The sequence below is a fragment of the Nomascus leucogenys genome, chromosome 14, assembly GCF_006542625.1.
Source record: "Nomascus leucogenys isolate Asia chromosome 14, Asia_NLE_v1, whole genome shotgun sequence".
NCBI lineage: Eukaryota > Metazoa > Chordata > Mammalia > Primates > Hylobatidae > Nomascus > Nomascus leucogenys.
Genome location: NC_044394.1, coordinates 40,115,547 through 40,143,292, shown reverse-complemented (window position 1 = coordinate 40,143,292; position 27,746 = coordinate 40,115,547). Strand labels below are relative to the sequence as shown.

At 48.7% G+C, this 27,746-nt stretch overlaps 1 protein-coding gene and 1 long non-coding RNA gene across 2 annotated transcripts; both read right to left on the bottom strand.

Annotated features, from left to right (window-relative positions):
* On the bottom strand, positions 1-16,901 carry TNFRSF13B (TNF receptor superfamily member 13B). The gene is made up of 4 exons (XM_004093242.3): positions 16,829-16,901; positions 9,216-9,461; positions 888-1,073; positions 1-359 (listed from the first exon to the last, which is right to left on the bottom strand). The coding sequence occupies exons 1-4, from the start codon at positions 16,887-16,889 to the stop codon at positions 109-111; spliced, it is 744 nt and encodes a 247-aa protein (XP_004093290.2). The 5' UTR covers positions 16,890-16,901; the 3' UTR covers positions 1-108.
* A 4,122-nt stretch (positions 16,902-21,023) lies between these two features.
* Positions 21,024-26,658, bottom strand: LOC115838399. Its single transcript, XR_004033412.1, has 3 exons — positions 26,606-26,658; positions 25,212-25,722; positions 21,024-22,638 (listed from the first exon to the last, which is right to left on the bottom strand). It is a non-coding gene; the product is annotated as an uncharacterized LOC115838399 (long non-coding RNA).
* Positions 26,659-27,746: the final 1,088 nt, after the last annotated feature.

Here is a 27,746-nt window from a genome sequence, read left to right as displayed (position 1 = left end):
TCTGTCTCTCTCTCATATCTCTCTCCCCATCTCTCCCCTCTCCCCACCTCTCTTTCTCTCTCCCCTCCTCTCCATCTCTCCCTCCTCCTTTCCCTCCCTGACCCCCATTTATGCACCTGGGCCCCCCTCTTGGGCAGGCACACACACAATGCCAAGGCTGCTGTCTGGAATGTGTGGGCAAGGCTGCAGGACTGTGGTCCTGGTGTGGCACCCCCACCTTCCAGCACAAGTGGGGTTGGGGGTCCCAGGCGTGACTGCACTCTCCTGGGTGGGCGCCCTGCACTCGGGGAAGCAGAAGCTGCAGGCCTCCACTGGCTCGGGGGATGTGCCCACAGGGCTGCCGGCTTCCATCGCGTGATCTGCAAAGGCAAGAGTGGAGGGCGTGGGCCAGGCCTGGCCCTGCACTCGGGTAGGGGTGACGGTGTGGGCAGCTGCACTCTCCCCCGACCCAGGAGCTAAGGGCAATCACCGGCCTAGAATGCCCCCAGGCCGGTGTCAGTGTCCCCCAGTTGCCGACCAGAACCTATGCCGGGGCAGGGGTGGGCAGGCAAATCTTGACTCTCACTTCTGTCCAGCACCAAGCCTGACACACCCCCCAAGGGGACACCTCCTCCTGGGCTTAACCCTGAAGGCCCTGCATCTGGAGAATCCTGGGCCCAGGCAAACCTGAAGACCGGCACCCTACACCCACCCTTCCTGGGTGCCACTCTCCCAGGTATCTGTCTGCCAGGATGTCTTAACCTGATTTTATCAAGCTATAGCAAGTAACAGGGATGAGCCCTGGACCTTTCCACTTAGAAACAGGGGCAGTGACAGGACCAAGGGATGGCCTGAGGCTTGTCACCCAAGCAGCGAGAAGGGCGAGGACCCCAGTTTCATGCACTCACCCTGGGAAGATTTGGCCGGACTTTGACAGGGCCTTGAGTGGGGCTGGCAGGAGCAGGTATCCCCCCTCTTCTTGAGGAAGCAGGCCACCGCCACCAGGAAGCAGCAGAGGACGGCACACAGGCAGAGCCCCAGCGTGCTGTAGACCAGGGCTACCTGATCTGCACTCAGTTTCAGCCCCGGGAGAGCTGCAAGACAGTGTGAGACCCCTCTCTGCAGTGCCTCCTCCTCTTCCCCTGATTAGGCTCAAGCAGTCCACATCCCCCCATCCCCCTGCTGTGAGCCTGTCTGGCTCCTGGAGAGGCTGGGCTCCTTTCCTGACCCTGAGGCTGCTGGGATGCTCTCTGGATCCTGGAGGAAGTTGAACCCTCCCCACATCCTGGCAGCAACTTCCTAAGGCCTCGAAGCTGGAAACGTGAGCTGGGCCTTCTTGTTGTCTCCACTTGCTAGGGCTGTAATTGGGACAGCGCTGGAGATGGGCTGATGGGTGAATCGACAGACGAACAGACGATGCTCCAGGGAGCATGTCTCTGTGCATCCCGAACTGGGCCCTTCCTCCAAGGAAAAGGCTTCCTGGGTGAGTGTTTACAGTCATCCTTTGGTATCCATGGGGGACTGGTTCCAGGATCCCCCACAGATACCAAAATCTGCGGATGTCCAAGTGCCTGATACAAGATGGCCTCACATTTGCATATATCCTATGTACATCCTCCTATACAATTAGAGTCATCTCTAGATTACTTATAATACCAAATACAATATAGATGCCATGTAGATGGGTGTTACACTGTATTGTTTAGGGAATAACAATGAGAAAAAAATGGCTGCAGAGGTTCAGTACAGATGCAACTATCCCCTTTCTTTTCTGAGTATTTTCCAGCTGCTGTTGGTTGAATCCACAGACATGGGTCACATGACACAGAGGGCCCACTGTGTTTGAGAGTAGGACAGGCGACGTTACACTGAGACCAGGACAGCAGGTGCCAACCAGGAGGGCCTTGGGCATCAGGGCACCTGGCCACCCTATGACTCAGGACTTGTGCCTCCAGGTTTGGATGCCAGAGACAGACTCAGCCCAGGTGAAAGCCCTCCCCTTGGAAGTTCTCCTTATCCCAAAACCTCTTCCTTGTCCCTGGAGCTGGGCATCCTCTAGGCGCTGGGTGGAAAGACAGATGAGCCAGATTTAAGATGACACATCAAGAAGAGCGAGTCCCACTTCATGCCAGGCACTTCCCCTACAGCACCCCCTTCATCCTCCACTACCCCCATTAAAAAAACTGAGAATTTGTATACCATCAAATTTGCCATATTAAAGTGTACGACCAGTGGCTTTTAGCACATCACAAGGTTGTGCAGCAATGGCCACTATCTAATTGGAGGCAATTTTTATCACCAAACAGAAACCCTGTGTTATCAGCAGTCACTCCCCATTCCCTCTTCCCAGCCCCTGGCAACTGTTCATCTCTTTTCTGTCTGTATGGATTTGCCTATTCTGGGCATTTCATATTATCATACAACACGTGGTCTTTTATGCCTGGCTCCTTGCACTTGGCTTTGAGTTTTCAAGGTTCACCATGTCCTGCCGTGCTGTGTATTAGAACTTCGTTCCTCTTCAGGCAGAATGGACAGACCACATCTGTTTATGCATTTAACAGGGAATGGGCATTTGGGTTGCTTCCACTTTCTGGCTATTGTGAATGACCCTGCTGTGAACATTCACATCCACATGTTTGTGTGGATGGATGTTTTCCATTTTCTTGGGTGTATACCTAGGAGAAGAATGGCTGGGTCACATAATAACTGTTTCATTTTTTGAGGACCTGCTGGACTGCGTTGCACAGCATCCGCCGTTCACACTCCATTTTACAGATGACAAAACTGAGTCTCTAAGATATTGTTCCAAGTCTCAGACCTGCACCCGGGAGGCGGTTTGACCAATTCCCAGGCCAGGGCTCCAAGCCCGCGGGCCACACAGCGGCCCCAGGGCTGGCGCTGCCCTTCTTCCTCACACGCGCTCTTAGATTCAGGAATCTCATAAAGTGACAGAGCTGCCAGGACTCTTAGGGGTCATCAGTGTCACTCTGACATTTACAGGGGGGAGATGGGAACTTGGGGTTAGTGTCACTCCACCAGCCGGTGGCTGTCCTTCCTGTCTGGTGCCCAGAGCTCAGAGAGGCCTAATGGAGGAAAGCAAAGCCCCCAGGACCTGCAAACTTGGTGCCACATATCCAAGGCTTACCTGCTCCTACTCGCCTCTTGAATCAAATGCAAACACTGCCCTGGAAGCATGAGCAGGGGAGACGCTGCCAGCCCTCAGAGCACAGACAGAATGCCAGGCTACAAGTTGTTACTAAGCGGAAATGAGCGGCATTGATTCAAGGAGGAAAACTAAACATTCGTGCATATTTCAAATATTTCATCATGAGATTCTGCAACCCGACTGTTCAGAGACCACACCCAGAGCACGGTCACCCGACATCATGCCCTGTGGACTATCTGGGCTGGGCTGGGCCTCATCCTATCCAGGAGAGTGCCATGGGGGCAAGGTTGTGCCACTCCAGGCCTCTGCCTCAAGAAGGCCTGACAGCTTTGGTGTTTGCTCCCTTGGGCCTGAGCCACCACTCGAGAAGTCCAACTGGAGAGTCCCAGTGGAGAGGGGCAGGCCCTGAGATCAGCTGGAGGAGAAGCAAGGCCTGAATATCCCAGCATCAGAGTCAAGCCTCCAATGGCTCTATCCCCAGCACCATCTGCTTGACAGACCCCAAGCAAGAGCAGCAGAAGACCCGCCCAGCTGAGCCCCGCCTCCCCACAGAGCTACGCAAGGTCACAACATGAAGATAAGGATCTGGTGACAAGTGTCCAGATCCAGTGACAAGTGTCCTTATACAAGAAAAGAAGGGAAGAGACACAGGCACGAGAGAGAAGCCATGTGAAGACAGAGGCAGCGATGGGAGTGATGTGGCCACAAGCCCAGGAGGCCTGTGACCCAGAAGGGGTCATGGGCACCCCCAATGTCTGCAGGACACAGAGGCTGAGCAGCTTCACGGCTGATCACATGCCAGCACCTCTCCCTCAAGTTCTAATCTCATGCCAATGCACTGTTCCTCTGTCCCCCTCCCAGGTCTCCGTTTCCTATTATTGCCAGAAGTAGCCTCTCACAGGGCCCCTGCTGCCATCACCACCATCCAGGGGCAACAGAGAGCTCTCCCCACAGCCCTGCTCTGACCCCTTCTCCCGTGGCTGCCCCTGCCCCCAGCAGGACATCAGCCTCCCAGCCTGGCACATAGGGCCCTCTGTCATCTGGCATCTGGTGCCTCCTAGTGCCATCTCCAGCTGCCCCGAATCCTCGCTCTTCCCAACTCAGTCCTCTGCAACCCCCATGTTGGGGGACAGGGTCCTGCCCTTGGTGCTTTTCCTCGTCTTCTGCCAGACAGATGAGCAGCCCCACCCACTAGGGCAGGCTCCCTGGGCCACCTGTTCCCCTCAGGGAGATGCAGACACTCCCTACACCTGCCCTGGAGCCCAGGCAGGAAGCTCCTCACATTGGCCTGGAGTCGTCGCAGTAGAACCCCACGCCAGTCTCCTCTCCTGCTCAACATCTCAAGCCATTTTCAGTCCAGCTTGGGAGCCTGCCCTGCTCTCCCCACCAAGCCCCATGTGTGAGCGGCAGGGCTTTCTGTGCTCTCTTGGTGAGCATGTGGAGCAGTCAGTCTCTACCTTCAAAGCAGATCTAGGGTGGGGTCCCTCCTGCTTCTGTGGAGTGGCCACCACACTCCTGCGGGCTGGGAGCCCAACAGGAAGGGATTTAGCCCAGCCTCCAGCACAGAGCCCCTCACAGCCTCCCAACAGCACAGTTCTCTGCTCCTAGCAGCACATGTACGTGCTGTTGCCTCTGTCTGGAACCCTGTCCCCACCGTGTGGCTTCAACATAGTTGCTTTTTGAATGAGCAGTTCCAGCGCACAGAGCACGTGCTCCCCCAAAAACATATTCTCCCAAATCACCCTCACAGCAACGCTATGAAATCGAACAACTCCAGCCTCACAGAACTAAGGCTCAGAGAGGGTCAGTAGCTTGCTCCAGGTCACACAGCTTGTGAGGGACATAACTAGGGGTCTGGCTCCACACTCCACACCCGCACCCCAGCCTGCCCTAAAGCCTCCTCCTCGGGGAAGCCTTCCTTGTCCCCATGTCACCTGCAGCTGGGTTACGTGGCCCCCTTGCACTGAGAAGAATTTGTCATCTGCGTGGCTTGTCCACTGCCTGGCCTTCCACGAGACGGTGAGCTCCATGGGTCTGGGACAGGAACTGCCTCATTCTCCCCACTCCCCACGCACAGCAAGCCTGCCACAATTCCAGGTCCCACTAAGGTGTGGCAGTTCTGAATGGGATGCAAGAGAAACCTGGAGTCAGGGTGAGGTGGGGCCTGGCAGGGCTGGAGACAGGGAACGACAGAATTCAGGGAGCCCACGGAAGGGGGCAGAGAACAGGTCAGCCCTTCCACCATGTGCAGCTGGACAACTTGGTCACATGGTGTCCTCTGCTCCCTGCCCTTAAATAGGTCCACCTCTGGGTCCCTCCCCTGGCCATGTGGCTCCGTACTTCCTGTTTGCAACCCACAGCAAGCTTCCCCTCCTGCCCCACCAGCCCATGCGGACATCAGAGGTCAGAAGAGAACAGACCTTAACCCTGGGTCCCTGGAGAAATACAGGGCAGGGCAGTGCACAGCAACAGTCACAGGCACCAAAAGCCGTGCCATGGCACAAGTGTGGCAGCTGATGTAGGGTGAGGCATGGTAATGCTGACCCCACCCACACAGACATGTCCTCACACAGCCCCCAATGCTCACAGCCTTGGGCTCCATCCCTGGAACCAAGATGAGGCTCCGAGGTTCTGCCCGGTGCCCTCTGGGAAGGGGGCTTGGCTGATGGTCACACACAGGAAGTGGCTAACCTTGTCCCAGGGGCAATAGTTCACCGCCAGGGAGCAGTAGCCTGTGGATGCCACTCTGGGTCATTTTGCTGTTGCAGAGGGGACAAACTTTGGAGCCCCCAGACTGTGCTCAAATCCCAGCTCAGCCATGCACTCGCTGTGTGACTGTCAGTGAGTCACTCCAAATTTGAGACTCACTCTCTCGATCTGTGAGGTGGCTAGGAATGACCCATGGGGGAATCTATTGCATCAGAGGTGGGCAATGTTCCAGGTTAGCAGGAAGTTTCAAATGTATCACTGGATGCAGGGAAGGTGTGCAGGTGGCCAGACACCAGGGCAGCAGGTACAGCCACTCACATCTATGGCTGGGCTCTTCAGCCCCTCTGTATCCACACCCCCTCCATGTGAATCTGCACTTCCCATCAGGAGAGGCTGTGCTAGATTAAAAATGGCCTTGAATTCACCATGGCTACCTCCCCCAGCTTGCTCCTTCCACCAAGAGGTGGTGTCTGTTTCCCCTCCCCTGAATCCGCTGGCACTGTGAATGGAAAGAAATGCAGTGGCAGTGATGAAGTGTAAGTTCCCAGCCTAGGTGGCGAGAGGCCTGCATGCTCCTGTCTGCTGCACTCCTGTATCGTCATGAGATGGACACACCTGGCCAGCCCACTGGTCCCAGGAGGAGGATGAGGGGCACATGGAACAGAGCCAGCCTGGTGCAGCTGAGCCCAGCCAAACCCGACTCGGGAGAAAGCACACACCTCCGCATTTGGGGATGGCTTGTTAGGCAGCAGCAGCTAACTGGCAGGAGAGCAGGAGATGCCAGGCTAAGCAGGGACAACAGGGTGCTGGGCAACCTCCATCATCAGGCACACAGGCCCTGCGCATGGGACCTTGGCCCTGGGACCTGGCCTCATGGAAATGATGTTATCACAGGAAAGTCACTGCAAAGGAAAGGAACCAATCAGCCCCGAGAAGAGCAGGCCTGCTGTCTCTCCAGGACAGGCCGAGAGCAGGGCAAATGCCATCGCTAGTGTTTATGGATCCACACAGCATCCCTCTTCTGTCCTTTCTGATGCCACAGAGCAGGGCAGGTGCACAAAGAGGTGTTTGCTGGGATAGGATTATTAGATCATTTCTGATGCCTGGCACTTAGCAGATGCCCAGGTCAACAGGACCCTTCTTCCCATGTCCAAAGTGGCCATCTCCAGCCATAAGTTTTTTCGTTTTCTTTACCTATTTTTTATTCTTTTTATTTTTATTTTATTTTATTTTTTGGAGACACAGTCTCACTGTGTCCCTCAGGCTGGAGTGCAATGGCACGATTTTGGCTCACTGCAACATTCACCTCTTGGGTTCAAACAATTCTCCTGCCTCAGCCTCCCAAGTAGCTGGGACTACAGGTGTGCACCACCAGATCCAGCTAATTTTTGTATTTTTGGTAGAGATGGGGTTTCCCCTTGTTGATCCAGCTGATCTTGAACTCTTGACCACAAGTGATCTGCCTGCCTCTGCCTCCCAAAGTGCTAGGATTACAGGCGTGAGTCACCATGCCCAGCCTTTTCTTTTTACAATTTTTTTCCCTCTGGCAATGGCTAATGAACCACATAAACTTTTTTAGTAATATCTTTGCCTTCTCTTTCTTAGGAAGCCTCTTTTGCCTCTAAATGGAATCTGATGGATTCACAGCCAGATCCTACCAGATGCACAAAGAAGAGCTGGTACCAATTCTACTGCAACTATTCCAAAAAATCAAGGAGGGTCTCCTTTAACTCATTCTGGAAAGCCAGCTTCACTCTGGTACCAAAACCTGGCAAAGACACAACAACAACAAAAAGAAAACTATAGGCCAATATCCCTGAGGAACATAGATGCAAGACGGATTACAGATTTAAATGTAAGACCCTAAGCTATAAGAATCCTAGAGAAATCCTGGAAAATACAATCCTGGACATTGGCCCTGGGAAAGAATTTATGACTAAGTCCTCAAAAGCAATTGCAACAAAACAAAAATTGACAAGTGGGATCTAATTAAATGAAAGAGCTTCTGCACTGCAAAATAAACTATCAGTATAAACAGGCAACCTACAGAATGGGAGAAAATGTTTGCAAACTATGCACCCAACAAAGGTCTAATATCCATAATCCATGAGGAAGTTAAACAATTCAAAAAGCAAACAACAAATAACCCCATTAAAAAGTGGGCAAAAGACACGAACAGACACTTTTCAAAAGAAGACATGCAAGCAGCCAACAAACATGACAAAATGCTCAACATCACTGATCATCAGAGAAATGCAAATCAAAACCACAATGAGGGACCATCTCACACCAGTAAGAATGGCTATTGTTAGAAAGTAAAAAAAACAACAGATGCTGGTGAGGCTACAGAGAAAAGGGAACGCTTATACACTGTTGGTGGAATGTAAATTAGTTCAGCTACTGTAGAAAGCAGTTTGGAGATTCCTCAGAGAACTTAAAACAGAGTTACCATTCAGCACAGCAATCCCATTACTGGGTATATATCCAAAGGAAAATAAACCATTCTACCAAAAAGACACATACACACGTATGTTCATCACAGCACAATTCACAATAGCAAAGACATGGAATCAATCTAGGTGCCCATCAAGGGTTGGATAAAGAAAACGTGGTAAATATACACAATGAAATACTACACAGCCATAAAAAGAAAAATATGTTTTTTGCAGCAACATGGATGCAACTGGAGGCCATTATCCTAAGTGAATTAATGCAGAAACAGAAAATACCACATGTTCTCACTTGTAAGTGAAATGGTAAGCATTGAATACAGATGGACATAAAGACAGGAACAACAGACACTGGGGCCTACTAGAAGGCGGGGGCAGGGAGAGGGCAAGGGCTGAAAAACTACCTATCAGGTGCTATGCTCACCGCCTGGGTGACAAGACCATTTGTACCTCAAACCTTAGCATCAAGCAACATACCCATGTAACAAACCTACACATGTACTCCCAGATCTAAAATAAAAGTTGAAAATAAATAAAATAATAATAGAAATAAATGGAGTCTGCAGCACTGGCGGAGGGCAGGTGGTGGCTGCTGCTCAGGTGCTCACCCAGGTGGGTCTGCTGCTTACTTGTGCCTGCGCTTCGAGAACTGGCACAGCCTCAGCAGCCTCTAGTGCAAGGCTCTTCCTCACATGGCAGGTCCTTTCTCCTGCTTTCTTCTTGTCCACAGACTTCTGGAAATGTTGCCTACATTGTTTTTTTTATCCTGGGATGATCTCCCTGGCTTCTGGCCATTTGCTTGGACTCTGGGCTTTGTGCATTGTGGACTCTCCTGTTCTAGGCCTGGCATCAGGCCTCCCACCCTTTCTCACCCTGTGTGACACCATGCAGATTTGCCTCAGGTGGCTTACCTGGACTTGCTTCTGAGCCTCTGTGCTCCGATCCTTGGTACCTTCCTGAGTTGTCTGAATTGTTTTCAACTTCTCCACTCTGCTGTCTCCTGAGCTCCGGTGGAAGGTTCACTGGGCTCCTGAGCTTGTTCTCACAGAAGTATGCACATTGCTTAGGGTGCTGTCCACAGATGGAGGCACAGCTGATGCAGTCCCTCAGGAGATGGTCATAGAACTTGCCTTGCTCCTTGCGGCAGCTGAGTGACCCTGGGAGAGTGAAATGCATGATACTGCTGGGTAACACAGACTAGCAAGAACTCTGGGTTTGACCACAAAGGACATCAAAGTTTAAAAAAAAAATACGGTAAAATTCCAGAAGGCAATTCCAGAGTAAGCCAAGCACTTTTACAATATACACATTGAAGACTATGCATTGTCCTCTTAGTACTGTTTTAGCTGCATTGCATTTTGATGTGTAGTATTTTTCCTCTACCTAGTTCAAAACGCACTTATTTTTTATTATTATTTTTTCTTTGACCTATGGGTTATTTAGAAGTGCATTTCTTAGTTTCCAAACATATGAAGATTTTCAGTTATCATTTAAAATTTAAATCTAGATTACATTGTTACATAAGACTTTTACTTGGATTTTTCAAGCCTCATCAAGAAGAAATATTTTTTCAAATCAGCATAAGGAATGAAGGGGAAAAGCCAGAATCCTCTTTGACAAGCTGGGGGAGGGGACTGGAAGGAAGGTGGAAAAGTTCACATAAATAGTGTTTCTTCTGTCTTAATACTAAATGAGAATTACAGCAGCTTACACAAGTATCAGTGCCAAGGCACAGAAGCCAAGGAAACGAAAGCCAAATCACACTTGCCTTAAGAGAGCACAGTGGACCCAACTTTGAATACATAAAGAAATCTGTTTGGAACAATCAGTTATCTTATCCAAAGCCTCAGAATATTTCTTTCTAATTTTTTTTTTTTTTTTTTTTTTTTTTTGAGAAGGAGTTTCGCTCTTGTCACCCAGGCTGGAGTGCAATGGCACGATCTCAGCTCACTGCAACCTCTGCCTCCCAGGTTCAAGCAATTCTCCTGCCTCAGCCTCCCACATAGCTGGGATTACAGGCGACCACCACAACACCCGGCTAATTTTTGTATTTTTAGTAGAGATGGAGTTTCGCCATGTTGGCCAGGCTGGTCGTGAACTCCTGACCTCAGGTGATCTGCCTGCCTCGGCCTCCCAAAGTGCTGGGATTACAGGTGTCATGAACTACCGCATCTGGTCTAGCCTCAGAATATTTCTACATGGAAGTTTTTACGTGAAAAAGGCAAGTTTCCTTTGTCTTTAGAATAAGGTATGGCTTTTGAGATGTCCTGACTTCATAAATATGAATAAATAAATATGTATAAATAAAATATATGTGGCTCACACATATATTTTAAGGACATATTTCAGAGACAGTGCAGGATAGTGGATAAGAACCCAAATTTCAGAACCAAATTTCAGTTGGGGCCATCCCTTGCTGTACCACTTGCAAGCAGCGTGGTCTTAGCCTTTCCATGCCTCAGTTTCCTCATTTCCAACATAGGGAAAATAACAGTACTGACTTCTTGTTAGGGTTGTTGGCAGAGTTGTAGGGCCCAGCACAGTGCCTGGCACATACTAAATGCTCACTTAATGGAAGGCTTGAGTGGAATATTCATTTGAGACTCTTCACAAAGCAAATAGATCCGTTCTTGTGTCTTTGACAGAGTAAAGGAAGGAACTAAAAGATCACGGAATTGGGACCTTGGGGAAAACTCAGATGGCCCACATGGGGCCAGTGACCTCCCCTGCTCTGGCCGTGCCCTATCCCCAGGGCTCCCCTGAACTGCACAGAAACTGACACTTCCACTCTGCGTCACACAGGGTTAGCCCAGCATTGGTGTCCTTGGGGCTTTCTGTGACCTCCTCCCCTGTCGCAGGTGGTGCTATTGCAGGTGGTGCCTGAGGGCCCCAGACCACTGACCCTCCCTGCCTGACCTCACACCCCTCCCTGCCTGACCTCACACCCCTCCCATCCCCCACCTGGGACTCAGTCCTCCCCACTGTGTTTCCCACCTGTGAGCCTCTGCTCATAGTGCCCTTTCTTCCAGGCGCCCATCTGATTTCTGCATTCTGTGGCCTCTTAACAATCTGCCTCTGATGGTGCTTCCTGTAGGGACACCTCCCTGCTCCCCAGCCCTTCAGCTGAAGTTGATCTCTCCCAACTGTGGCTTTCTACCTTGACACATAGTCATTTCTCCCATTAGATGACACTGTCTTTGGAGGGCCACGGCAGATTCCTGTTTCCATAGAGCTGGAGCACTCCATCTATGTTTGTGGGATGAACCAATGAATGTTCTAATTCATTAATGGGTAGTGGTTCAGGTCATGATTTAGGAGTCAGAGTCCTGGGTTCAAACCAGGGTGTCGCTGTGACATCTCCACTTTTAAACTGGGTGATCTTGGGTAAGTCACTCAGCCTCTCTGAGTTCCCCTCAGTAAGTATTCATGAAGGACTTACTATGTATCAGGCACTGTGCTAGGCTCAAGTCAGACATGGTTCCCCTGCCAGGGAGCTCCCAGTCTAGTGGTGGAGTCAGACATAAAACACATACACACGAAAGAACAAAACAGCAAACTGTGGGAAGTTCTATCAAGGAAAAGAACAGGTTATGAAAAAGAACAGCAAGCAACAAATAATTTTCAAGACAATCAGGGAAAACTGGATATGGCCTGAGTATTAGACGATGTTAATAAATTATTGCTGGCAGTGATAGGATATTTGGATTATGTTTCACAGGTCTTCGTGGTCCAGTATCTGCAGGTAAAATTATATGAGATCTTGGCTCTGCTTTAAAATACACAAGGCAGGCTGCGTGCAGTGGCTCATGCCTGTAATCCCAGCACTTTGGGAGGCCGAGGTGGGTGGATCATGAGGTCAGGAGATGGAGACCATCCTGGCTAACACGGTGAAACCCCATCTCTACTAAAAAAAAATACAAAAAATTAGCCAGGTGTGGTGGCAGGTGCCTGTAGTCCCAGCTACTCGGGAGGCTGAGGCAGGAAAATGGCGTGAACCCGGGAGGCAGGGCTTGCAGTGAGCCGAGATTGCACCACTGCACTCCAGCCTGGGCAACAAGAGCGAAACCCTGTCTCAAAAAAAAAAAAAAATAAAGAAAAGAAATGCAAGACATACATGAAAACTAAAAAACATTGCTGAAGGAAATTAAAGACTTAAATAAATGGAAAGCCATCCCATGCTCATGGATTGAAAGAAAACAAAGCATATTTGGAAGACTCATGGTTGCCTACTTCAAAACTTACTGCAAGGCAATGCTAATTAAGATAGGGTGGTACTGGCATCAGACAGGCATAAATCAACAGAATATAATTGAGAGTCCAAAAATAAAGCCTAACAGTTATGATCAATGGATTTTCAACAGGATACCCAGACAATTCAATGGGAGAAAGAATAGTGTTTTCAAAAATGATGCTGGGTCAACTGGGTATTCACGTACAAAAGAATGAATTTGGACCATTATCTCACACCACACACAAACATTAACTAAAAGTAGATCATAGACTTACATGTAAGAGCTAAAACCACATAACTCATAGAAGAGAACATAGAAGTAAATCTTCATGATTTGAGGCTAGGCAATGACACCAAATGTGCATGTGATAGAAGAGAAGATTGATCAAAATTGGACTTAATCAAAATGAAAAACTTTTGTGTTCCAAAGAAAATCATGAAGAAAGTAAAAAGACAATCCACAAACTTGGAGAAAACAGGTTCAAATATTATACCTGAAAAGGAGCTTGTATCCAAAATATAGAAAGAATGCTTATAACAGAATAATGAAAAGGCAACCCAATTTTTATATGGGCTAAATATTTCAATAGACATTTTCCCTCAAAAAACCATATAAGTGGCTAAACAAGCACATGAAAAGATGCTCAACATCATTTGTCACTAGGGAAATGCAAATCCAAACCACAGTGAGATACCACCTCACACCCCCTCGGATGGCTAGAATGAGAAAGACAGTCAATGACAAGTGTCGGTGAAGATGTGGAGAAATCGGAACCCTCGTGCATGAAGTGAATTATAAAATAGTGCAGCCACTTTGGAAAGCATTTGGCAGTCCCTTAAAATGTTAAACATAGAATTTATCATATGACCCAGCAATTCCACTTGTAGGTATCCATCTACTTAAGAGAAATGAAGACATGCTTACCCAAAACTTGAACCCAAAAGTTCATAGAAGCATTGTTAATAATCACAGTGACAAAAAAAAGTAGAAACAACCCCAATGACCATCCATCGATGACTGGATAAGCCACATGATATATCCATAAAATGGAATGTTATTTAACCACAAAACTGAAGGAAGTACTAACACCAGCTACAACATGGACAGCCCTTGAAAACATTATGCCAAGTGGAAGCAGCTAGTCACAATACACCGCATATGATTCCATTTATGGAAAATGTCCAAAATAGGCAAATCTATAGAGACAGAGAGTAGATTAGCCTGGGGCTAGAGAGGAATGAAGACTGACAAAGTTTCTTTTTGGGGTCATCAAAATGTTCTAAAATTAGCTTATGGTGATGGTTGCACAGCTCTGTAAATATACTAAAGAAGCAGACTTGTATACTTTACACAGGTGAATTTCACGGCATGTAAGTTATATGTAAATAAAGCTGCTTATTCTAGGGGAGGTGGGAACTGGGCAGATGGAGGACAAGGAGGAAAAAAAGACTCTCTTTTTTTTTTATTACTATACTTTAGGTTTTAGGGTACGTGTGCACAATGTGCAGGTTTGTTACATATGTATCCATGTGCCATGTTGGTTTGCTGCACCCATTAACTCGTCATTTAGCATTAGGTGTATCTCCTAATGCTGTCCCTCCCCCCTCCCCCTCCCCCCACCCCACAACAGTCCCCGGAGTGTGATGTTCCCCTTCCTGTGTCCATGAGTTCTCATTGTTCAATTCCCACCTATGAGTGAGAACATGCGGTGTTTGGTTTTTTGTCCTTGAGATAGTTTACTGAGAATGATGGTTTCCAGTTTCATCCATGTCCCTACAAAGGACATGAACTCATCATTTTTATGGCTGCATAGTATTCCATGGTGTATATGTGCCACATTTTCTTAATCCAGTCTATCGTTGTTGGACATTTGGGTTGGTTCCAAGTCTTTGCTATTGTGAATAGTGCCGCAATAAACACACATGTGCATGTGTCTTTATAGCAGCATGATTTATAGTCCTTTGGGTATATACCCAGTAATGGGATGGCTGGGTCAAATGGTATTTCTAGTTCTAAGTCCCTAGGAAAAAAAGACTTTCTATTATATATCTTTCAATACTTCCTGGGTTTCAAACCATCTGACTATACTATCTATTCAAAAGCAAATCTAACATCAAAAGATCAAACAAAATTAAAGACAGACCCCTGATTCTCCCCACATTTGGGTTGGGGAGCAAAGAGGGAGAAAGCCACCACCCACCATATATCACAGTGAAGGGTTGGTTTAGTGGAGGGTGGGCAGGAGGTTCTATGTGACAAGGGCAGCCTTGGAGAGGTTCCAAGACCCATTTATTGCCTGGACCTGATTCATTGCCTGGACCCATTCATTCAAAGCCACTGGACCTGATAGAGAGACAGTGCCTGACTGACAAGATGGCAGATGCCAAGCTGCCCAGAGGGCCTGTCCCTGCCCCCTCCTCTACCACCATGTGGACCTATATAAAATCCCAGAACCATCATCAAGGAGGGCAGGAAAACCCCATGACTGACACCAGCCAGGCAGAATAGAAGCTTGAGAGAGAAGCTTCGTTGAAGGAAAGGGAAGAAAGGGAATTCATCTCTGACACTAGCTCTGTGGACTGGGCTCAGACTCTGGGCCGCCACAAATTTGGATGCAGGATGGAGACTCTCTCCTGCACCCTGAGACCAGAGAGCAGCCAAGGAGGGTGATTCTCAGAGCCCTCTGCTTGTGCCTCCTCACGTGCTTGGCCGGTTAACAGGTGCTGCACCAAGAAAGATCTCTGTGGTCGAATTAGCTTGAAAAACACTGGGTTAAAGAAAGTCAGGCAGGTTTTTAACTGCAGGCCTTCTCAGAGCCTTTCCTCATGACTACCCAAGAAGGGGTCTGGTAGTTTCATCAAAGCACTTTTGTGTTTTTGAGGGATGTCTGGTAGGAAAGACAGTCTGCTTCATTTTACACTGAGGGGAAGTGGCTCAGCCAAGGTCCCAGAGTGGGCCAGTGAACAACTGGCCAGGGCTGATTGGGCAGCACCAGACAGCTTCTGCCACTGCCAGGTCACAGTTCTAGCTGGGTCCTGACTCATGGTACCAGAGCCCTGGGCAATTTCATCCTGTGTCGAGGCAGCCTCTGGTCAGTGCCTTGTCCAAGTCTCTCAGAAACTTTACGTATTTGAGCCCCTGACTGCGTAGATTCTGGGGATGTGGTGGCTGAACAGAAAAGAGGATTGGAGAACAGATTTGCTCCCTGCCTGAGGTGTGGGACAGAGCAGCAGGCAGAGGCTGTAAACCTAGGTTGTGCCCCGGGTCCATCTGGCCATGAGTTCTGTCTGCACTGAAGGACCTGGGGCCCTTTCATAAAACCTTAGAAACCCACCCTGATAAAAATGTTACAGGGGCCAGGCGCCGTGGCTCACGTCTGTAATCCCAGCACTTTGGGAGACTGAGGCAGGTGGATCACCTGAGGTCAGGAGTTTGAGATCAGCCTGGCCAACGTGGCGAAAGCCTATCTCTACTAAAAATACAAAAAATTAGCTGGGCGTGGTGGTGGGCACCTATAATCTCAGCCACTCATGAGGCTGAGGCAGGAGAATGGCTTGAACCCGGGAGGCGGACGCAAGCCAAGATCATGCCATTGCACTCCAGCCTGGGTGACAGAGCAAGACTCTGTCTCGAAAAAAAAAAAAAAAAAAAAGCTATAGGATAAAATAGTCCAGTTTTGTCAACAAATAAATAACTGAGAAAAAATGGGTGGAAACTGTTATAGATTAAAACATAGCCAAAAGTCTAATGTGGGACAGGCTGATTTGAACAAATCAACTGAGAAAGACATTGATGAGACAGTTGGTACAGTTTGAACCCTGGCGGGCTATGTGATGGTGTTCAGGAATTGTTGTTTCAGCAGGGGTGAAGGTATGATGCTTAGTTTTTTGTTTTGTTTTTAGGGTTTGTGTTCTTAAGGAATAAATCCTGCGGTCTCTACAACTCAAACAATCTGGTGTTTGAGATTAGCATTAAAATGGTCCATCGGGCATGTAAGGGGGAAAATGGGGGCTGTGCGGGCGCCATGGTGACAAAGGGAATTCCTGCCGGTGTGGCCAACCCTGCAGCCTCAGTGGCTTCTCTCCCGGAAGGCAAGCCCCACACCCCAGAGGCATCCAGACCCGGGGCTCTCCATGTGCAGGGGCTTGGGGAGGCTGGGACTGCCCCAGTGTATGGATCTGCTGTGGCCTTGCACCCACTGGACCCTGCAACCCCCATGGCACTCAGGCCCAACCCTCCTTACACCTCCCACCTGCCCTCCTCCCCTCCTGCCCTCCTGCCCGGCTACTCACACCACTCCTCCTGGTCCACACGGCTCCGGCCACCTCGCCTGCTCCGGCCCAGGCCACTCATTACTCAGGATGCTTATTATTAGTCTTAGATTTGATTAGTGCCTGGGCTGCACTTCCTGGGTTTTCCCCTCAACCTGTTGGATGTAAATCAGCCACACCCACTCCCGCCCCCATGCCTGTGCATTGGGTCTCAGGAGCCCAGGTGGGTGGCGGCAGCCCAGGCTCCTGGTGTCCCATGGGGTACACACAGAGCAGTGGAAGGCCTGCCGGGCCTTTCGATGAGGTATTGACTATGGGATGGCCCAGGCTCTTCTAGATCTGGCCTTGGCCACCCCTTGGTCCTGATCTCCTGCCCCCCGGCACACACCCCAAGCCAGGCGAGCTCTCTAGCCTCCCAGCATCACTCAGGCCCTTCCCTCTTCCTGGGTATACTTATTCTATTCATTGCCTGGTCAGCTCCTCCTGCTCTTCCTTCAAGGCTCCATTGAGGTGTCACCTCCTCCAGGAAGCCATCCCTGACCCAGCCTGTCAGGTGGTGCTCATTCTCTGTATCTCCTTGACCCTGTCCAACACCTAGCAGAGCACTGGAGAGGCTGAAGCCCAGGGCCGGACAGCCTGCATTTGAATCTTGACTCTGCTGCACACCAGCAGGAGGCCTTGGTGGCAATTTATGGAACTCCTCTGTGCCTCCATGTTCTCTGTGTAAAACAAGGATGAGGTCGGGTGTGGTGGCTCACGCCTGTAATCCTAGAACTTTGGGAGGCCAAGGCGGGTGGATTGTCTGAGCTCAGGAGTTGGAGACCACCCTGGGCAACACGGTGAAACCCCATCTCTACTAAAAAAAAATACAAAAAATTAGCTGGGCGTGGTGGCGCATGCCTGTAGTCCCATCTATTTGGGAGGCTGAGGCAGGAGAATGAACCTGGGAGTCAGAGGCTGCAGTGAGCCGAGATCGTGCCATTGCACTCCAGCCTGGGCGACAGAGACTCCATCTCAAAAAAAAAAAAAAAAAAAGCATGAGAACATTGCCCGTCTCATGGTTATGAGCATGAAATGAGGGAGCACAGTTAGGCTCTTAGAGCAGGTTCTTGGCACACAGTAAGTCCTCAATAAAGGCCGTGGAGGATGAATACTACGGCCCGTATTGCGCTGCATGGCAACTGTACTCCTGTGTCTTCCCCATCCTCTGAAACCTCCCGGGGGATGGCAGGCCCAGCAACAGCCAAAGGCGGAGTGAGAGGAACATAAAAGCCAAAGAAAGCCCATGGGCCCTTAGGAAGAAACTGAAGGACGAGGAGGACGTGGGCAGGTGGAGAGGAAGGAGGGAGGCTCCAGGAAGCAGCTGGAGCAGGGTGATGGTGCACAGAGCAGGAGAGGAGATGCAGACGGTCAGCAAACACAGGAAATGTCCAGTCTCCCCAAAATCAGAAAAACACAATGGAACAATGAAAAACTAACTTTCAGCCATCAGGTTGCAAAGTTTTAAAGTTGGTAACATCAAGGGCAGGGGGGTGATCTACAGAAACATGAACTCAGGGCCCACTGGAGGGAGGGAGCTGGCAGCAGCATTCTGGAGAGTAACCAGCCATGGTCAGTTAAATGCAGAACACAGACCTAACCCACCCCCGAGAATTCCTCCTCCTCCGTGAGCCTCCTCATAACAGTGAGAAACGGGAAACAGTATAAATGTCCATGCAGCAGAGGATGCCTGAATAAGCAGGATGCATAGGCCAGAGCCAGGAGTCCATGCCACAGTCAAAAGAATGAGAAATCTCGAAGCTGTCAGGACAGACGCTGAGTAAATAAAAGTAGCTTATAGCATGAGCCTTACAGCATGATGCCTTTTAGTAAAACAAAACCAAAAGCAAACAACACACACACACACACACACACAGTACAGCGCCGTGTTGTCCATGATCACGCACACATGACTGTGAAGCATAAGAAGTCTGCAAAGACATGCATGACGACCGACACTGGCTCTCACCGGGTGGGACAAGAGGGAACCAGGACTGGGGGTGACCGTCAAAGGGGACTTTAGCCCTATTTGTAACTTTTACATTTAATTACTTATGTCAATGGATAGTAACAAAACCATAGCTGGGCTCTGGCAGGTGGATTTCTAAGAGAGAGGTAAGAAAGAGACTCCATTGCCAGGAACTTTCTCCCTGTTGAAATGGGCAAGCCCAAAGTCACTACAGGATGCCCTCAATGAGTTCCCCCTCACCTTCTGTTTGCATACCCCCAGAGTCACGGCTCTCACCACCTCACAGAGCAGCTGGCTCCCTGGGGGGTAGCTCTGATGGTTAGAAAGCTCAGCTGTAGCCTGGGCAACATAGCGACCCTGTCTCTATAATTTTTTTTTTTTTTTGAGACCGAGTCTCACTCTGTTGCCCAGGCTGGAATGTGGTGGTGTCATCTCAGCTCACTGCAACCTCCACCTCCTGGGTTCAAGCGATTCTCGTGCCTCAGCCTCCTGAGTAGCTGGGACAAGAGGCGTGAGCCACCATTCCAGCTAATTTTTGTATTTTTAGTGGAGACGGGGTTTCACCATGTTGGCCAGGCTGGTCTCGAACTCCTGAGCTCAGGTGATCCACCCGTCTCGGCCTCCCAAAGTGCTGGGATTACAGGCGTTAGCCACTGCACCTGGCCTAATTTTTTTTTAATTAGCTGGGTGTGGTGGTGTGCACCCATAGTCCTAGCAACTTGGGAGGCTGGAAGATTGCAACCCTGGGCTGGAGCTCAGGAGTTCAATGTACAGTGAGCTATGATCACACCACTGCACTCCAGCCTGGGCTACAGAATGAGACCATGTTGCAAAAAAGGAGGAGGAGGAAGAAGAAGGAGAAGGAGAAAGAGGAGAAGGAAGGAGAAGAAGGAAAGACATCAAGTTTAGCTTTGTCCAGTGAGCAGACTGTGCTTCCATGGGACTGACTGCTGCTCTCTGCAGCCACACACATTGTCCTGGTCAATTTACAGCACTTTGGAGTTTTAAAGCCAATACCTGTTATGCATGAAATGAAAAACAAACAAAATCCAGCCTGATTTGGGGAGTGGCTGAGAATTGAATGGCAGGGTTCCCTAATGTCTCATTGCCAGTCACAGCTTGTTAATGCTTTTTGCTCAAATGCAGTTTGCAGAGAATGGATTTGATTTGCTTTCTATTTTCTTTAATTAGATGGTGTAATTTACAGACAGTGAAATGCACACTTTTAAAATGGGAAGTTCAGTAAGTGTTCTCATACATGCACACCCAGGCAACCACAACCCAGATCACAACTTAGAGCATGCACAGCCCCCAGAAGGCCCCTGACTGCCCCTTCCAGCCAGCACACCGCACTCCATCCCCAAGAGAGCCACGATTCTGACTCCCACCACCACAGATTCATTTTGGTTGTTCCCCAAACTTTGTATAAATGGAAACATACAAATGGGATCATTTCATGAAACACAAAAATAGATTCCCCCTCTGCACTGGCTCCCCCAGAAGATTGAACAGGTGCTGGAGGTTTCTAAACCTCATTCCGAGACCAGCCTCTTTTTGAGCTGTCTCCCAAGAGGATGCGGGATTCTAATTTTAAGATCCACAGCCAAGGTGACAGAAGAGATTTAGAACCCAGAGTAGAGATAACTCATATACCTTAAGGTTTTGGACCTGGTTCATTTATATATGTATAATTAATGAGTTAAAATGCACACATAGTAAAGAAAAAAATTCAAGCAGTGTAAAAGAATATGGCAGAAGTAAATTTCTCTCCCATCTAGTTATCCTAGGCCCATCATGTCCCTACTCAAAGGCAGCAACCCTTAGTGTACCTTGTTCACACAGCCTCCCAGCAAAGCCTAGGCATTTCTGAGCATGTGAGTGTCACTAGAGGATATATTTCCCCTCTCCCTCCCACTGCATACCTTTTTTTTTTTTTTTTTGAGACAGAGTCTCACTCTGTCGCCCAGGCTGGAGTGCAGTGGCGCCATCTCGGCTCACTGCAAGCTCCACCTCCTGGGTTCACGCCATTCTCCTGCCTCAGCCTCCCGAGTAGCTGGGACTACAGGCACCTGCCACGACGCCCGGCTAATTTTTTGTGTTTTTAGTAGAGACAAGGTTTCACCATGTTAGCCAGGATGGTCTCGATCTCCTGACCTCGTGATCCGCCCGCCTCAGCCTCCCAAAGTGCTTTTTTTTTTTTTTTTTTTTAACACAACGGCTGGCTTATACAGATCAAGGTCGCTGTTTAGCATGCTACCTTTTCCATTTAGTATAGCCTGCCGGACAGTTCTTAGCTTTTTAAATGAACTCCTACAGTGCTCATTGGGAGTAACAACAGGGAAAACTTAGGGCACTGTTCTAAACACGTAACATCTGCTCATTTAATTCACATTTTACCGTCTTTGTCACCTTGAAGGGCATGAGCTCCTTAAGTGAAATTGTTTGAAGAAAGGGAACACTGTCCTGTCGATCAATATTTCCCAGGGAGATGGTTCCACTCTGCACTGGCATGTCTGTGGCATTTTGGCCCTAAAGACCCACATCCCTGCAGGTGCTGTGGTCTCTTTGAGCTCCCTCATGTCTGCCACCTACTCCTGGTCCCTTGAGGCCCTGCTGTTGAACCTCCTCTGAGACAGTTCTGGGTGTAAGACAAAAGGAAGAGTCTCCAAATGAGGACATTTCTTAGACATGCAGCGAAAGCCCTCATTTTCATTATTGCCATTTACATAGTTGACTCAGATGTGCTGAATTTCCTGTTGCTAATGTAGCTGTTCCTTTGTGCTAATTTCTCAGAAATGCTAGACACCATTATTTTAGCAAAACTCACTTTGAAAACACAAAGAGCAGGGCTTAAAAAAATAATAATAAGGGTCCCCAGTGTTCTGCGGGAAGATCTAGCTTCTCTACTTTAAAATGTTTCCCTCCTAACTTTTTATTATGAGAACTTCAAAACTTCAAGAAAGTTAAAAATATAATGAAGACTCAGGGACCCTCCACTGAGATTAATAGCTCTTCACCTTGGTGTCTGCATGGCTCCATCCATCTCTGTTTCTTCCTGCCTGCCTTCTGGCTAAGACCCTGAAGGCAATTTGCAGACATCCCGACACTGCAGTCCTAAGTGTGTCCACAGACACCTCCTAAGAAAATGGACATTCTCTCGCATAGACTGTCATGATGACATCTAAGAAAGTCAATCATAGTTCAATAAGATCATCTGACGTCTAGTCCACATTTAAATGGCCCTGGTTTTCCATGCTGCATCTTTTGAATTGGAATCCCTCTGGGGATCACATATTACATCCAGTCATTTTATCTGTGTAGTCCTTTTTTGGCTAGAGCAGTCCCTTCCCTTTTGCTCTTTTTCTTCTCTTTTATCTTCTTTTCCTTTGTTTGGTGTGTTTGACATTGACTTTGTGAAGAGACTTGGCCGTGGTCTTGTGAAATGTCCCACAGCTGATCTCTCAGGCTGCATCCTCCTGGTGTTGGTTCACGTGTTCCTCCATCCTCTGAGAGCTCCTGGAGGTGCACGATGTTGGCTTTTTCCCCCACAGTGATGCTGTCAGATCCCTTGTTAAGATGGTGACACCAGCTGTCCCCCTGTGGAGGCACACTGTCCCTTTTGCAATTAGTGTCCCTTGTGGGCAATGCTTTGTGAGCATCCTCTTTCCCAACAGAACGGATGACCCTTCTGTCGATCATTTTAGCATCTTTGGCCAAAACGAATATTCCACTTGCAAGATGGTAACTTTCTATACCTTTTAGATTCCTTCTACATCTTTTAGCTGGTGTTTTTCTGTAAATAGAGCTTTCTTTTTATTTTCCCCTTTGGAAAAAAAATACAGAAAATAACCATGAAAAATATAACCAACATCCACATTTTCACCACCCAGAATTTGTGTTAAAATTTTGGCATATTCACCTTCAATTTTTTCGTATAAGAAGGAAAACATGACAGTGAAATCTCCGAAATCCCCTAACTCCCTGTTGTACTTCCTACCCTACACTCACCATCATAAATGTGGCTCTATCTTCCAGGCCCCTTTTTATACTTTTATGAGTACAGTACAGAATGTTTTAGCTATGAAAAATACAGTATATAGCATTATTTTGCATGAGTTATTTGTAAACATTTTATATAAATAGCATTCTAAATCTATCATTATGCCCCTTTCTTTTCTCACCCAACACCTTTGAGATGAGCTCATATGTATGCTCATATAATGAGCTCATTCCCGTTTAGCTGCTCTATGGGATTCCACACATACTTTTCCATTCCTCCTCTACTGAGGAACACATGGACTGTTTTTGATTCCTCGCTGTTAGGAGCCACGCTACAGTGGGCAGGCCTGTGCATGCCTCTGTGCAGATGTATAAGCATCTCTCTGAGTTGTGGCCAGCTTCACTAGATATTGCCCAAATGACCACACTAATATTCTCTCCCACCAGCAGCATGTGGCTGGCTCCTCCCCCATATCTTCATCCACATGGGATAGTATCAGACTATTACATTTTTGCCAAACTAATAGGCGAGAAATGGTATTTGTTGCTTTAATTTGTATTTCCCGATTACTAGCAAGGCTGTGCACGTATGTTTCTCAGCCACCGCAAAGCGGTGTTTCCATGAGACACATGGGGTATGCTCTGCTCTGTGGATCTGAGCTGCTAGTGAATACTCGGTCTCTCCTCTTGAGAGCCCACCCTCAGCCAGTCGAGGCACTGACAATCAGGTGGCTATCACAAAGGGAATGAAATTATTCTCCATTGTCATTGTCCTTACATTTGTATGAATAATATTGCTTGTCACCTAGTATTTACCACCCAGCTTTCTATGTGCCAGGCTTTATTACTTTACTCACTTTATTTGATCCCCTCAGAAATTTATTTATATTTACTTATGTGTTTATTTTGAGATAGGGTCTAACTCTGCCACCCAGGCTGGAGAGCACTAGCACAATCACAGCTTACTGCAGCCTCAACCTCCTGGGCTCAAACAATCCTCCCACCTCAGCCTTCTTAGTAGCTGGGATGACAGGTGCGAACCACCATGCCTGCCTAACTTTTAAATTATTTTTTAGTAAAGACACAGTCTCAATTGTTGCTGAGGCTGATTTTGAACTCCTATGCTCAAGTGATCCTCCCAGCTTGGCCTCCCAAAGTGCTGGGATTACATTCATGAGCCACCATGCCAGGCCTAGGAATTGATTTATTATTTCCATTTTGCTGAAAAGGAGACAGAGGGTCAGAGCAGAGCAGTGACTTGCCTAAGGTCATACAGCCGGTAAGTGATCTGCTTCCAGAGCCCAAACCCTTCCCTCTGTACAATATTGCTCCTTCACACTCCTCCCAGATGCCGAGATAGTTCCCAGGGAGAATAAAAGATGGTTTCGCACTGAAAGAAGAAGATTGGTTCTGGTTATCTTGTCTCCTTGCCTGGTTCCCATGGCTATGAGCAGAGAAGTTGTTTGTTAACCAAAAATTACAGCCTTGCAAATAGCTTCCAACCCATTTGCCCAGGTTTCTGGGTAGGAGACAAGCCGAGCAGGCAGTTATAGTACAGCCGGCCCTTCATAGCTGCAGTTTCTGCCTCCACAGATTCAACTAACCACTAACCACGAGTAGAAAATAGAAATAATGGCCAGGCACAGTGGCTCATGCCTGTAAAGTCAGCACTTTGGGAGGCTGAGGCAGGTGGACTGCTTGAGGTTAGGAGTTCAAGACTAGCCTGGTCAACACGGTGAAACCCTTTCTCTACTAAAAATACAAAAATTAGCCAGATGTGGTGGCGGACGCCTATAATCTCAGCTACTTGGGAGGCTGAGTCACGAAAACTGCTTGAACCCAGGAGGCAGAAGTTGCAGTGAGCAGAGATTGCATCACTGCACTCCAGCCTGCGTGACAGAGCAAGACTCCATCTCAAAAAAAAAAAAAAGAAAAAGAAAAAATAGAAAATAATGCAAATGAAAACAATATAGTATAACCGTTTATATAGCATTTACATTGTATTAGGTGTTATAAGTAATCTAGAGATTATTTAAACTCTATGGGAGGATGTGCATAGGTTATGTGCAAATACTACACATTTTATATCGGAGACTTGAACATCTGCATATTTTGATATTCTTAAGGACCTGGACCAGATCCCCTGTGGATACTGAGGGACAACTGTGCTTCTTTCTCACTCCAGGTCAGGAAGGAAAGGTGGGCTGGTAAACTCTTAATCTGTTCAAGTTTTTGGATTGGTTGTAGCCAGGGTGGGTGATCTGGGTGGGCAATGGAGCCACAGAACTGAACGTTCAAGAAACTTTTAGATCCTAAGTTGGGAAAAAGGAATCTCTCTCTCACTCGCTTTAGTTAAAGTCCTCTGTTGTACATGTGGTACTGGGCAGAGATACGTACAGGCTTCTCCAGAGGAGAACGCCAGAGGAGAGGTGGCTTCCAGGTGGGTAAGCCTTCAGGACTTCAGGTCCAGTCTGCCCATTTATAAATAGGAAAGCAGAGGCGTTGAAACCTCTAGGTCCTGGGCTGCTTGAGGGCATCAAAGTGCCTGACTGGTCCTCAGAGCCTGGCAAAGTATTCAGCTTACAACACACATTTCGTGAATATTTGTTGAATGAGTAAATAAATGGACAAGAAGGCTAGACGCGGTGGCTAACGCCTGTAATCCCAGCACTTTGGGAGGCCGAGGCGCGTGGATCACTTGAGGTCAGGAGTTCGAGATGAGCCTGGCCAGCACAGCGAAAACCCATCTCTACTAAAGATACAAAAATTAGCTGAGAGTGGTGGCAGGCACTGTAGTCCCAGCTACTTGGGAGGCTGAGGCTGGAGAATTGCTTGAACCTGGGAGGCGGAGGTTGCCGTGACATGAGATCATACCGTTGCACTCCAGCCTGGGTGACAAGAGCGAAATCTGTCTCAAAAAAATTAAAAATTAAAAATTAAAAAGTAGGCCGGGCGCGGTGGCTCACGCTTGTAATCCCAGCACTTTGGGAGGCCGAGGCGGGCGGATCAGGAGGTCAGGAGATCGAGACCATGGTGAAACCCCGTCTCTACTAAAAAATACAAAAAAATTAGCCGGGCGTGGTGGCGGGCGCCTGTAGTCCCAGCTACTCAGAGAGGCTGAGGCAGGAGAATGGCGTGAACCCAGGAGGCGGAGCTTGCAGTGAACCGAGATTGCGCCACTGCACTCCAGCCTGGGCAACAGAGTGAGACTCCGTCTCAAAAAAAAAAAAAAAATTAAAAAGTAAATGGACAAGAAGTTGGAATCTTAAATGCACAAAACCCCCAAGCTTTTGATTCCTTTGGGTTCTGTTGGGTGGAGGGGACCTATTTGAGGAAGGAGAATCAATGAACCGGGTCCTTGGTGAGAAGATGTGGCCAGGTCCTGCCGTGAGGCCCTGGGTGACTCAGTGAGCACTCCCTGTCCACAGCTCAGTGACTCACAGATGTCCCCAGGGAGAAGTACAGAAGCTGAGAGTCTGGACGAGGCCACAGGCTGCCTGGCTCTTGCCTTCCTGCTCTCCTCTCCCACCTCTCCCCCTTAACTCCGCTGCAGCTGCAGCCATCTTGGTCTTGAGATGAGCCAGGCCCGTTCTCTGCTCAGGGGCCTTGCCCCTGCTGCTGCCCTGCCAGGAGTGCTCAGCGTGTGGCTCTTTGAAGGACTGAGTCCTTGTTCCAACAGCACCCCCTCAAAGGTGCCTTCCTGGATACCCTGGCCAGAGTCCCCACCCTGACCACCCCCTACCACTCCCATCTGGTTTATTTCCTGAGCACTTGCTCCTGCATGGACTGACCTGGCACGTTCCTGTGCTTGCTGGTGGGCTATCTGCTTCCCTCATCTGAATGTCACTATGCCTCCGGCATCTGAGGCTGCGCCTGGCATGTGGCAGGCACTCAACAGACAGATGGTGCAAGAATGAGAGAAAAAGAGGCTGGGGCTGAGCACCATGCTGACACCTCTGGAAACCTTTCTCTCTGAGCAGTGGGGAGCCCCAGCTGGAAAAGGCCGCACAGCTCATGGTGAAGGTGATGACGATGATGCATGTGTGTGCACGGCAGGTGTTAGGGTAACAATAAGTGGCCACAGTTAGCTGAACACCTACTATGTGCCAGATATGAACTTGATTTTTAATCACTCTATCCTCAGAATGAGGCAAATGCTGCCATGACCCTCTTCTCACAGACAAGGAAGTCAAAGCCCAGAGAGACTGAGCATTTTGCATCCAGTCTGGGATGTGCAGAGCTGAGATGTGCTCCCACAAATACCTGACCCAAAGCCCAGGCTCTTTCTAGTGGGCAATGAACAGCTGAGGCTGTTACCAATTTTCATCAGGCCCTGAATGGCAGCCCAACTTCCCGCTGACCTTGTTGTTCTTCTTTCTGCCCAGGGACTCCCTACCCTCTCAGAGCAGAAGACAGGCCCAGAAACAGAGCGTCCACTCACTCAGTCCACAAACATTTATGAAGCACCTACAGTGTGCAGGGATGCGGGGATGCAGCAGGGCTTAAGTCACAGCTCAAGCACTGGTGGAGCTGCTGGGGGCATAACAAAGAAGTAGGCAAAGGAGTGGGCAGCAGATACTGGTCTGAACTGGGACAGTCAGGGGACAGGACCAGGAGAGCTGGGGATGGGGGCCTGGGTGAGGGGAGTCAGGCAGCCTCTCTGCAGAGGAGAAGCCAGCTTGCAGCAGCCCAGGTGAGGGGCTGCCCAGCAGCCGGTGCACTTAGGAGACAGTGGACTTAGCACACTAGTGGAGAAGAAAAGAAAGCCAGAGTGGTGGGGGTGGGGAACAAGGTGGAAACAGTTACTGAGCTAACGAATACTGAAATATCATCTCAGGCTCCCCCAGTGCCTGGCACAGAGAAGCCCCTCCAGAAATGCCTGCAATGAGTGGAACTGGATCAGGTCAGTGTCCTGCTTGACAAAAACAAAAA